General features: G+C 38.4%; 1 protein-coding gene across 4 annotated transcripts in view; it reads right to left on the bottom strand.

Annotated features, from left to right (window-relative positions):
- The window catches only part of strbp (spermatid perinuclear RNA binding protein), a 92,434-nt gene that overhangs the window by 40,666 nt on the left and 37,871 nt on the right, over positions 1–13,897 (bottom strand). For all 4 annotated transcript variants that reach the window (XM_030149103.1, XM_030149102.1, XM_030149104.1 and 1 more), the window contains exon 3: positions 2,368–2,546. In XM_030149103.1, coding sequence (XP_030004963.1) covers positions 2,368–2,370 — 3 coding nt within the window. In that variant the 5' untranslated portion in view covers positions 2,371–2,546. The remainder of the gene's footprint in view (positions 1–2,367; positions 2,547–13,897) is intronic.

Consider the following 13,897-nt stretch of genomic DNA (forward strand, 5'->3'; position numbering starts at 1 on the left):
GATCATACAAACTGACAGAATAAAATGAAAGAAAAAAATATAATTTTAATTTGGAGACATCGAAATAATGGTGGTGAGAATGGTTGAAACTGAACCCACATATAAAAAGTGAAGTAGAGGCCACGCAATTGTTAAAACTTTCCACATGGCACAGTCTACAGTGTCTCCTGTAGAAACTGAAGAGTGGACTAATGATGCAAGGACCAAACTGTGTAACAAGCTCAAAATATAGGAAAAATTAACAAGCACAGTGTGAAGAGAGAATGAAAACAATGGCCAACAGTAAAGGCATATGTATTCATTACAAGCAGAAAGCTCAGCGTGTTGCATTGTACAGTTTATGTGGTAGCACCCTTGCAAAGGTCACCTACAGTATTTGCTGCATCACCATAACTTAAGACAAATCACAGTACACCCACATGCACGCACCGGACTCATTACCCTTGGTTATTTATGCTCACTTCTGCAATGTCCAACCTCAGCACCTCTGCAACATCTCTTTCAATCTCTTTCAATCATTCATTTCTCTCCTTACTATCCCTTGTCTTGTCTTTCTTTTCCATTCTCCCTTTAATGTTCTCCTACAACCCTTCACTTTCTTCCCTTTTGTACTCATTTTCCCTCTTTCCCCCACTTGTTCTACTTTTTAATAATTCATCTTCTGCACCACTCCCCCCTTGGGGCAAAGCTCCCTCTGTCACAGGCCAAGACCATTAATCAATTCCTCGTCTCTCTTTCTACCTCTCTTGGCTCTTAACCTCCCCTTCTCCCCTCCATCTCTCTACTCCTTTTTCTTTTTTCACTCCATTTTTACCTTCTATAGCCCTCTCACTTTTCATCTCTCATCTTTCTGTCCATCATTTATGCTTTAATGGTCTCATTTCTCACACTTCTCACTCTCTCATTCCAGTCCTTACTTTGATGTTTCTAGCTGTAATCTCCTCCTCAATACTACAGTTGTTTTTTCATCCCATCATCTTTCCTCCCACCTTGACCAGCAAATTCCAACCAGGGGTACTTCAGCAGTTGTTGAAAAACTGATATAATATAAATTAAATTAAAATAGTCAGTTTTGGAAGGGCTGGAGAATTTGTTTAACCAGGAGATGGTAAGACTATTTATCTCCACCTTCCAATCTTTACTTTTTATTTTATTTTATTTATTTATTTATTTTTGGTGCTAGACAAAGATTGTGACAGGATTAACAAAAAATACAAGACAAAACATCTGGCATACTAATTCATAGACTTCAAGACATACAAGTTCATAGACACCAGACAAGACAGAATAATTCATAGACATTAAGCAAAACAAAGATGGGTGCAAAAAGAGGGCTATTTACAGGTGAGTTTGTGTGTGTGTGTGTGTGTGTGTGTGTGTGCGTGTGTGTGTGTGTGTGTGTGTGTGTGTGTGTGTGTGTGATTATTTATGATCATTTTGTGCTGGTTGGGCATATTCAGGTGGAGACAGAAGAGGGTATGAAAACAAAATTAACAGTCTAGTAAGTACAAGGGCCAAAAGAGGTGAGTATATAAAAGCGAGAAATGAGTAAGGGGTTTTAAATAATAGTATAGAAAGAAGATTAAGGGAAAAAAGAAAGAAAGAAAAGGAAAAAAAAAAAGCAAAATTATTAATACCAAATACAATAATTGTGACAGCCTTTTTTTTTCTTTTCTCCCCTTTTCCTTCCTCCTTTCTCCCCTCTCTTCCCCTCCCCTCCCCTCCCCTCCTCCCTCCTTTTTCCTCCTTCCCCATTATCATTACTATTCTCATCACTCCAGTTTTCTAGATTTCTATAATATACATTAATTGTCTTGTTTTTGTAGGTGGTGAGGCTACCTTCCAACCTTAATGCTAAAGTAAACACCTGCTACCTATAGTTACATTCCTAATATGAGAGTTGTGTTGGTCACGTCCTCTTACTCTACGCAAGCAAGCAAATAATGGGGCTGTAGGAAATGGGACATATCCCCCCTAATATCCTTGGTATCTAATGGACAGCCAACATTAAACAGACTCATCATCCCCCCTTGGTCAGTCTTCTGTTTCTTTTTACTTTCCTTAACCTCATGTGTCTTTCATCCTTCTGTCTTCTCCTTCTCTTATTTCCCTAATAACAAAGTAACATGGCTGGTTCTTGTCTCCTATCTACTCCCTAAAACGGACATCTATACACTCCTATCTGCCTGAGCTCTTATCAGATATCTCTGCCTATCACTTGTTGACACATACATACTGTTGTCATGTTTAGAAAAAGTAATCAGATTGAACTCTTACTCCCATCAGTCTGCAGAGTGTCTCTCAATCCACTAATGTTCAAGTGTCACGGTCACACACAAACACACACAGTGGCAGCCACTTTATTACCATGCCTGCAGCAGGAGTGGTCGCACTTTTCCTTCCTTCTGACGCCCACTTCTGGAGTTGCTGGGCGTGTGATGGAGTGCAGATGCAACGTTACCGGTCAGGATGTTGCTATCACACTGTCGCCTCTCCTCATGTGCTCTTCTGTCACCTTCGCCACCACTTGACAAGAGGCTGTATTTCTATGAGAAAGAGCAAGGAAAGAAGAGGTTGACGAAGGTAAATTAAAATGGTGCTTCTATATAGAAATAAAAAACACCAAGGCAGGGTTGCACCAAAAACTATTCACCTTTAAAACCTGATTAAATCATGTTTTAACTTATTATTATTAAATTAGCTTACATTCTATCCCAAAGCGAAGACATACTGAATGTAACCCTTTATTTTAACTTTACTCTAAATCTAGGTGAAATTTAATTACGGCAGAAAGAAACTTTGCACTCCAATTCAACTTTAGGTTTACCTTTTTAAGAAGTTGCCTTTTGGAGAGAGAAAGAGCAAAATAATTTTCTGAAAGAAAGATAAGAGACAGACTTTTTCTCCCCCTTTTAAATCTTCTAGTATTTGCACATATTGCTCCACGAATTCTGCACCTGATATTTTCTCAAAGGAGGAGAAATTTGATTTTTACTGCCAAGCCACCATTAGTAGAATAGCTGCCTAATGTTTTAGCAATTTAAGATTTTCTAAGGAACATTTTGTATTTATACCAAGAGGTAAGAAGTTTGGCTGCAAAATTAAGCACATGCATGAGTATCTTAAAGTTTAATACCACTGATGGCTGCTGGACGCTGATTCCAAAAAGCCCTGGGGCCAACAGACTTAGACTGACTTTATTTCAGTTATTTTTTTCCAGGAGTCACTCTGGCTTCATTTGTTTGTCTGTGACCCTCTAATAAGTGTCCTGGTTTTCCATCTTTCCTCTGTTAATTAGATCTCTAGGTTGAATAAAGGGCTGGCTACACAGGTCAGTCTGACAGCTCACTTTACCTGCTGAGTGGGAGTAGTGTAATTAATAAAAACACATTATTTCCTGACAGAGAGCTTGATGGTAGTGGCGCTTAAAAGGCTCCACTAACAAGACCATAAAATAACTTCACTGCAAAAATGCTTGCTGAAGTTAATCATTTTAAGTCAGTGAACTAGCATTAGCTCACTTCTGACCCCTTGGGGCTGCTGTAGTTTCACCCCTTTTATCCAAATATGTTCACTTCTGGCTCCAAAAAGCTAACCTGACTATAGCCAAATTGCAAACTACTGGCTTCAAAACTGCAATTCAGAAACCAATGAATGATATCACGGTTCCTCCATCCATTAGTTATATACAGTTTATGTTATGTATTAAGACTACAGCAAAGTCATGATTTGTGAAACAGTAATACACATTTTCTAAGGTAGTAGAAGAACATATAGGAAAATTATCAGAAAAGAGAAGAGCGGAATCATTATACAAATTAGTAATCCCTAATCACACTCAACTGGCATCTGTCAAATTTCTACCAAACCTCACCCCTGTAATGAACACACACATAAGGGGATGCGAGGTACCATCTCTGTCCTTGAGTAAAGATGTGACAGAATGGCTGATCAACCCATGTACAGAAAGACATGTGCACCAACACACACACACACACAGGTCTTCATTCATTTTTCATGACCTGGCAGGGGTCCGGGGGAGGAGGATGTAGTACAAACATACACTTGTTTTTATACACTGGGTAACACACGAGCCCAACACACCCTCTTCCATTTACACACATACGCTTGCATTCAAATGAGCTGCCACACTGCATTAACACTGTTTTTTCATCATCTTATACAGAAAGTAAGGGCAGTCAAAAATAAATGAAGTACTATGTTCAAATAGAAAATTACTGCTGATTGTCTAATAATTATGAATGCATAGTAACACATCTATCCATTTTCTGATGAAATTGTGAGAAATAATGGTTTAAAAGAATAAAAACTAAAACAATTAATGAAATACTGTGATGAAAACACCCCTGACTGACTTCATGATGAGCACTAGAGGAGAGAAAAGTTTAAAAAAAAAAAAAAAAAGAGAGAGAAAGAGAAACGGGACTGACAAAAGTCAAAGATGGACATAAAATTATAATGTTTAGTGCTTGGCGAGTAGAGGAGCGCTGTGTTCCAGAGAGCAGCTTTCAACACCATGTGGAACAGTAATGGTACTAACTTTATCTATTCCTGGCTTTTATTCTTTTCGGTGAACAAAAACACGAGTGATAGTAAAGTTAAACTGAACACCTCTGCATATACACAAAGAGCAATTCACACTTAATAATTTAATGCCAGTGAGTCAATTAGTCTAATATGACAAATTCATGTAATTTGTAAACGTGAATTAGAAGGTTAGTTATAACTGTAACCTTGCTATGAAAAACACAGGCTAGATTTATCAGTGAGGGGCAAGATGAGGTGAAAAGATACACAACGCCTCTATTCACAACATGAAATGTCAACAGTATCACCTCTGACAGTACACAGATGCATCTGGTAGAGCTCAAACCATTGCAATGACATTTATAGAGCTGCATATGTCTGTGTATACACAGAAGGATGTATAAATTGGTTTCCCTGTGGTTTGCCAGGAGGTTTCCTGGTGAAGCAGGTGGCAGAGTATGTAGTAATGTTTCTTTCATTAACAAAAATGGTATGGACGGCAAAAATAAACCAATGATGGCTAAGGGACCATATTTATAATAGTGAAAACAGACCTGTCTTTAATGACCAAAAAATAAAATAAAACTGAAAAAATAAAAAGGGAAGTAATAAGGATTGACATATATAAAGCTGCAAAGTGGAAGCAATTTTTATTTATTTAATTTATTTATTTTTTCAGATTGAATTTAAAAGCTGTATTGTTTTGACTTATATATCCATTATATAATTTGATTTTATGCAGCAAAATGGATAAACTATGCAACTATAGAGAGTTTTAGGCCAAACATACACAAAAAACCGTATAAAAATCCTTTCCTTAGACTCTACTGTTACCTCTTACCAACAACCTCCCAGACAATAACTTGGGGGATCTCCATCAAAATGCATTGTAAATTTTAACCACATTTTCAGAAAATCGGCAAAACTAAAAGGTGAATTTTTCCACACACATTTCCAACCAGTCTTATATGAATACTCAGAACTGCTTCATCTTCATCATTTCATCATCATGGTTTAAAACTCAGTTTTTCATACAGTAAAATACTACCTGAGCTTTTGTCACAGAGTCCTAAATCTAGCTTTAGCCTCCCAAAAAAAATTAACCACTGGCCTGAAGGATACAGTGTTCAGATTCTTCCATGGTTTGTCACAGTGACCATTATGTTGCTTATTTAATCTAAAATGTGACTTAGGGTTTTTTTCTTATATTAATTCAGTGAGCATTTCATTCCCCTTATTGGTCTACACACGCAGACAATCATAATCTGTTTCCATTCCACTTACTTGCATTTACCATTTATTTCTGAATCATATAATTTTTTTTGCCATATTTTGAGTTTTTCAGATTCTTGCCCTTTCAGGGTTTTTATGCATAAATGGAAAACGTCAATAAAAACAGTCAAATGAAAACGCATCTATTTACGCTTTTCGTTCTGAATACTCTGCTTGATAAATAAACAACTTGTGTACAGTGTGTACAGTATCTCATCACCCGGAGACTACATACAGGGAGGGTTTTATCTGGACGCTACCTGGGGACACAGGGCACAGATAAACACGCATGACTGCTGGTCTCTCAAGGACTGGACCCGTTGAGGGATTAAACTATGGTCATGATACAGCCTCTTAGGAAAAGCTAAATGGGAACAAGGGAATGAGGGAGGGGGGACATGCAGTAAGTAGTTAGAGAGAGACAGAAAAAAATTGAGAGAAGTGGAAATGAACATGAACACGAGCAAATAGGGTGAGAACAGCAGGCAAAAGAGGTAAGCAGAGAAACTATAGTAAGAATACAAAGTGGTGGATGGGGACAGAGGGGAATCGGATAAACAACATTGCCAGATATTGAGCTGGCCCCTTCAGGCAAACAGACTCCACCAAAGACCGTCTCATTTTCTCTCCAGCTCTCCCTCTATAAGCCACTGGCTGCTGGCCTGCTGCACTGACAATTCCCTCCTCGACATACCTGGCAGTGAAGTCTGCACGGTGTTTTGCCAGTTACCTTACAGACAGCACTCCAACTGCTTGCTGATGGGGGGAGTAAGCTGTATGCTGTTTGAATTGAAGTGTAATTTAAACCGTGACCTTCAGGACAATACCCAACCCCTCTGTCTGTTACTTAGACCTGAACAAACAACAAACCATATTTGTGATTCCTGTACATTCTATATTTTACAGCTTGTTGATAAACCCAATTATTAAAGCCAACTGTTCATGCCTGCATCTAACCGCCAGGGCAATTTCTACCCATCCCACCAGTATCCATTCTCCATTTCACTCTCCTCACTTATTCACACTTTCCTGATGGGTCATTAATGTGTGATTGTGTGTTTTTCTCCAGAGAAGGACAGGAGAAAGGGGGAAAACTGGCAGAAGCACTGCCTCATTAACACTCATGGTGGCTTGTGGACATTTGCATGTGCACACATACATGCAAATCGTTCGCAAATGGCACACACACAGGCATGTGCGCACAGATACCAGTTTCCTGAAATTGGATGTATACCGCACTTCTTTCTGACACTAGAAGTTCATGCATAAGAAAACACACACACATGCACGCGCACACACACACGCACACACACACACACACACACACACACACACACACACACACACTGCTGTGTTTTGTCTACACCAGGACTTGATGATTACATCCCGTTTTCCCTCCAGAGATGAAAGGAAACAAGGAACAAGGAGATGGGAGCTGAGTGAAAGATAAGGGATAGATAGTGGAGCTGAGAATATGCTGAAATGGCTCTGAGCAGCAATTTACACCTTTCTCTTCTGATAACCGTCAAATAAGATGAGCACTGGAGGAGACAGAGGATTGACAAAAGCCAAGTATGTGCTAATTAGTGTTGCAGGAGAATATTTTCATTACATATTCTATTTTAGAAATCGGAATTTTGTTCAGTATTACAATCAGATTATCAGAAATTTAGATCATTCTTCCTTTAAACTTCATGAAATACTGTAGACAGTAATTTTTAGTGAATGTAACACAGATGGAATTAAACTGCTACTTCATCTGCAAGCTAGAATGAGCGCCTCCAAAATTATTTCGCCAGTGGAAGGACCTCTGATTAATGGCTGGTTACGTGCCAGGATACCTGGAGCAGAAATCAAACTTTATAGCCACAACAAAATCTGATAAGGCTGATAAAATACTGAATCATAGCACACATCAGTTTCTGATTAACTGATGACTACTATTTCTATTTTAGGCTATTTCTATTTTGAACAAATCATCTACAATAAACAAAATATCTGCAATAATAATAATACACTGTGGTTATAAGCAGGAGAAGCTTCTTGTCATAATTTGGAAATTCTGGTAAGATACCCTCTCAAACCAAAGCACAGCACTGATATAATATACAGTAGGCCTATATGTATGTATCAGTGTAGAAATCTGACCTAATCCTTGCGTGTTACAGCTTTATTTCTTATGCTGTAGTTTGTCTGAGGAAACCCAAATGCAGGCACTGCAGTGATCTAAAATCAGTTTAGTGAATATGTACTCACTACTGAGCAATTCTAAAGGTCACTGACTTAAAATAACATATATTCAGCTTTTAGCCAACCTGTACAAACCATAATTGGACTTGAGGGACTCTGAAGCACAGTAGTGCAAAGCTCAACTTCTAGCTTTAATGTCTACAGTTAAACCTAGGGACGAGAATTGATAAGAATCTAACGATTCAGATTCCATTATCGATTTTACTTATCGATCTGATTTCTCCTTTTATCGATTGTCATTGGGTGAGGGAATAAAAGAGTACAAACGGATTTGTTCGCATTAACTGTCTTTTATATTTTCATCTCTGCACAGAAAATATAACTTATACAGTATGTACAAATAATAATAACAGATGGCGCCAGGTCTGGTTTTGGGGGTGGGGGTGTTTCTACCCCATACAACCATACAAAGTGAAAGTGAAACTTAAGATGCTTTACTTATTCCTCTATGTCTCCTGCTGTTGTGCACCTAATTTTCCTTTTCTCTACCTTTGGAAACTTTTATTTGAGGGGGCATGACGTTTGCTGCCCCCCCTTGAACCAGGCCCAGATGACGCCCTGGTGTTTACTCTGCTGCTAGATTCACAAGCGTCACTAAGTAGCATATCAAACACGTGGCATTCCTGCAAATAACGTGCATATTGTGTGGACAGATGTTTGAGCATATTAGAGAGGTTTCCCCCCTTTGAAGAAATGGAAGCTCTGCAAGTGTTACAAGTGGCCCTGGTATCATCTTTTTGCATGAAATATAGCCATACTTTGGAACGTTTCTGCCTCAACGCCATGTTGGCTACGTTCTAAACCAAAACAACAGAGTATACATGTGACATCATCATGCATGGGCAACAAAGGTGGAATCGATAAGAAGAATCGTTAAGCAGGCAGGCAAACGATTCCAAGGAATTGAGCTACTGGGAACCGGTTCTCAAAAAGAAACAGTTCTTGATTCCCATCCCTACTTAAACCACATTATTTTGTCTTTCTATTCACACAAGTATTTTCAGAGAGATAAAATGATGTTACGAGCCACTGAAAGAGTAAAAGATCTCAAAAGTCAGATGTCGAGAGTTCTTCCAGTGGTCTGAAGTATACAGTTTATCATGTACTTTCAGCTTTGTGCTTAAGTCCCAGCTCTTGCTCTGCTGTCATGTCATAATCGTTCATGAGGATATCTCCATGCACTCCAATGAAGCAGACCTACTGTGACACTAATCTTTGCTAAAATATGAGGAGCTGAATATTTGGATGACACTTCCAGCAAGTCTGTGCTATTTTGAAGTTATTTTCAAGTATGAGTGTTGATTTTTCTCTCCCATGACTATTCTTGGGTGTGAGTATTTTTGGTCTCCTGTATGTTTTGCTCACCAACGCTATTTGAGTGATCATGTTTAAACATTCATTAAAAACCTGAGTGTGTAAATAGCCTGTGTTATATTAAACTGACTTGTATGTGGCTTGCTCCTGGGTTACTGATGCCACAATGTTTGCATCTGGGAAAACATCTACAAATATGTGCAGTAATGAGTTGGACAAACATGCACACACACACACCAACAGGCAAAAATAATGAAATGCGTAGGACCAGGTGTTTCTCAATAGACTGAATGAATGCACACTCACGATCCTATACACCTCTGCTGTTAAGAACCGTGTGTTGTGTAAACAGTGCTAGCTAACTGAGATGTTGGTTTATTCTTCTATTTCTCTACTTAAGAGGACAGCAGGGGAGGGACAGACACAATCAAAAAAGAGAAGTTAGAAGCTAGAGATAACAGGAAGAGTGAGGGGAAGAACAATGTGTTTCATCTTCAGCCACACAGGAGGAAGCAAAGTTACAGCAAGTTAAAGGCAGTATGCCCCTATTGATAACAAAAAACTAGGCATTAAAGAAACAGCAACAATCATGAAAATTCATGTCTTCTCCCTGCATTTCCCCCTCCCCTTTTGTTATTCACATCCTGTCTCTCCTCAAATTTAGCAATATCTAATTTCTTATGCAGTCTTTCTATTTTTATATCACTTGATTTTTTTTTTTCTTTATAAATATTTGATGCTTCTTCAATCATTATTGTGGTATTTGACAGGTTGATTAAGTTGCATAGTTGGCAGCAGGGACACCTTGAGTGTAAACAGGGGGTTATGTTTTCTTTCATTGTCAGTGTGAGGTCGTATATCAGCTGTAGTGACTAAACTTAAGTCTATAAAAACACTTACCATCCTAATAATAATTTAGCCGTAATTAAGATCAAATTACAGGATAACAGTAACCGGGGTGTACAAATTGGTTGGTATTCCTCAGGATAAAAAATTATTACTAAACAAAAGAAGTGACTTGAAAAAAAAAAACCTTTATTGGAAAGCAAACTTTTCTGGCTTTGGCATTCTCTGTAAAACCCATCCAATAGGTCTCCTCTATTATCTTAACATTTGGGAGCTGAGACCCATACTGAGAACAATTATTGTGATCTAAAGAGGATACAAGAGTAGCAGGTTCCCTTGCACCCCTGTGGAGGTCGGTAAGTATGCCCTGCAGTGAAAAGAAGATGCTGTGTTTTGTTGAAAGTGGAGACATTCTGTAGCTTAGTGTGAGGATGAAGTAGATCACAAAGAGGTGGCAAATGGGCATTTCCCAAATGTTTCAACTAATCATCTTAATATGAAAGAAATCCTTTCAGTATTGTGGAGCTGATTCCTGCAGTGGCAGCTGGTCCACACTGGGCACTGGGGTGCCGCTCCCACTTAAAAATTAGTTGGAAAAGAAAAACTGTTTGTGCATAACATTAAGCTTAACCACAACCACCAAGGCTGAAAAGTGAAGCCAATGTGGAAGTTTGCAGTAACTTTAATGTCCACTAGAGGCAGGCTTGAAAAGAGATTTCAGCCCTGTAGAACCTCATGTTAAAATGCTGTGCAGGCTTTACTAGTGCTAGCATGGCTATCAAGTCAGACATTTGGACCTGATGTTTACTGACTAAAACTTACTTTTCTCCCTGCTAGATAGCTAGGACATATTTGTATTTAAGGAGGAACTATAGTTCAATGAAATATGAGGCCAAATGCTATTTGACTATTCAGCTACAGAGGTAATATAGTTCATGTAAGGATTCGTTATAACAGCTGGTCTGGGTTTGAGTTATAAGGTTGCAGGGTTGTCCCCTGGGAGACAGGGTTCAGTTCTCATCACTTATATGAAGCTTTTTCCCCCACACATAAAACTTTAATTTACAAGTGGAGATTAGTCAACTCCAAGGATTGCAGCATGTCAACACACACATTTATCAGCTGAAGGATGGTTTTGTTTAGCACATGCCACCAAAGGATCCTTGGTGTATGCAACAATCAAAATATTAAGGAAAAAAAGCTATGGTATCAGTGTTACATTTTCAAGTAACTGTCATTCCCTTTAAAACAGAAAACTGTCTTACAGCTGTTGAGACTGGACCTACATGTCCATTTTTACAACTCTTGTTAGCATGCAGCCTTTATTGTAGAGACATGATCAGAGGGTAACGGCTTACTTAAGATATTGTCTGCATTATGTCTCATTAATGCAGGACTATGCAGCAGGCTCAACACATGCTCAAAGGATATTACAAGAAGGGACACTAGGGAAATGGTGTCAGGTGTATGCGCGTAATTGTACAGATGTGGTCGTCTTTCCTAATTTTCCTCCAGAGTATCTGTCTTTCTCAAAGGCAAAACATAACATTTTTATTATTTTGTTACAGCTTTTACCAACTCTGTCAGTCTCTCCACTTCTTTGTCTCTCTAAATATTTATATATATTTCTCAGCTGAGTTTCCTAGTCCATTCTTTTCTACATAATGCACTGTCAATGGAGGGTACTTCTCACAGAATAATTAGCAAGTCTACCAACAGTCAGGACAATTGCCAATTGTGACCTGAAACACTGTCAGGGATTGTTCCATGAATAAAAATCCAATACATTTAATTTAAAACCATGCCTCCCTGTGCCAGTCCTCCTCAAAACAAGGAGCCCTGCTGGTTTTTATTGGAGTCAGAAACTGTGTGAGTGTAAGTTTTCAATATAATGGAAAGCAATGTGTTCAACCAAGAATATCAAGAAAAATGTCCCATACAGTAGTTAAATAGATCTGTAATGTGAATAAAACTCCCCAAGGTTTCACAATGCAGACACACTTGCTTCACTGTCCACACAAACACATACACAAAGCAATTACTTCTTCCAATGACTACTCAGACTCCTGATTTCCCTACTGATCTCAACTTCTGCACCTGGTCTATTCCAATTTATCTTAGTGCTCTTACTTCTAATACGTTTGGCCGCTACAATTCCTTGTTATTCATTTGGTGATATTACATTCAACTGCATCTGTATTATGGTAAAATTAAAGAAAAAAAAAAAAGTTTTATGTTCATATCAGTAATACTAATAGCAGAGAAACCTGACAGTTGAGTAATAAACATGAATAATGAACAACACATTCAGTTAGACTGTAGGTATGTGTTGTAGCTAAAGTAAACAAAATAAGACCTAAAAGCAATGAAAAATAACAATAATTACCGAATTTAAAATTATATCAAAATTAAGAAGATCATTTTATCACCCATCACTATAGTAATCCTCAGTTTTGTTTTTGTCGATTTCTTGTGATTCTGATTAGGTTTTAATCTTTTTTACAATTACACAAAAACAGTGCAAATATAATATGTTTATAATGATTAAATAAAAATGTCTGCTTAATATGCTTTCCAACTATACACAAAATATAAAAGCTGGACAATATATCTTTGCTACTGTTTAGCTTTAGGTCTAAGTGATAATATATATCATTGCTAGTCTTGAAATGTAATATTTTGTTACCATGCACGATTTTGATGATATTACTATATTGTAGTTTGGTCTTGTCTGGGTCTAGGTGCATGCTCAGAGAGGTCAGAGCATGCTTTATTGATGAGATGGCAGAAAGCACAGGAAACGCTGATGTTGCTTCTGGGAGGGAAGTAGATAACATTGACAGGGGAGTGTAACTCCCTTTGGTCGATTATTAAAATGGAGCAAGCTGCAGATCCTGCTGACGGTGGGTCAGACTGAGAGCCTTGGGGTCACAGGCTAACAAGGATAGATGAATGTATTTGAGATTCAAGCGCGTGCATGTGTGTCCAACTAACTAAAGGAATACATTCAGCTTAGTAATAGTTATCTACAGTGAAGTTGAAATCTATCTGTATGAATTATGTTACTTTTAAAGCAAAAAACTAACTACCATCAACACACAGTTGAGTACTGTCCTGCGTCAGTGTGGGGAATAAATAGATCACTAACCGAAGCATGCTCTGTGTGTGTTTGTGTGCGTGCACTGGTGGGCTCCTGCTGTGCTGAATTCAGCAAGAACAGATGGTCGTGCCAGGGCTCTGCCGAGGCTCCACAGTCCATAGTGTGTGAGGAGACTTGTGAATGTGCTCTCAGTGATCATGTGTGGACACAGGCTAACCCCTGCTGATCTCCTCCTCTGTTTTTTCCCATAAATAATCTGCTGCACTCATTCTAATCGCTATTTTACATACTACATACTCAGTACACACAGACATACTGACACTGATTGTGGCAGTAAGTGATATCCCAGTGGTCTTTGGCCTGCTTGTCTTTTCCATTGATACTTACCAGCTTAATCCTACTTGAAAGGCTCTTCACTGCTAAGCTCCTGTTTGCAAACACACAAAGTTGTCACACTCCCAACCCTCTGTGTATGTGTCTGAGCAGGTTTGTGAATTTGTGACTTGTTATTAACACATATTAAGCCCAGTAGTAAAATGCAAGTGAAGAATTTTTTTTACCCTACTA

Source organism: Sphaeramia orbicularis, chromosome 12 (genome assembly GCF_902148855.1).
Source record: "Sphaeramia orbicularis chromosome 12, fSphaOr1.1, whole genome shotgun sequence".
Lineage (NCBI taxonomy): Eukaryota > Metazoa > Chordata > Actinopteri > Kurtiformes > Apogonidae > Sphaeramia > Sphaeramia orbicularis.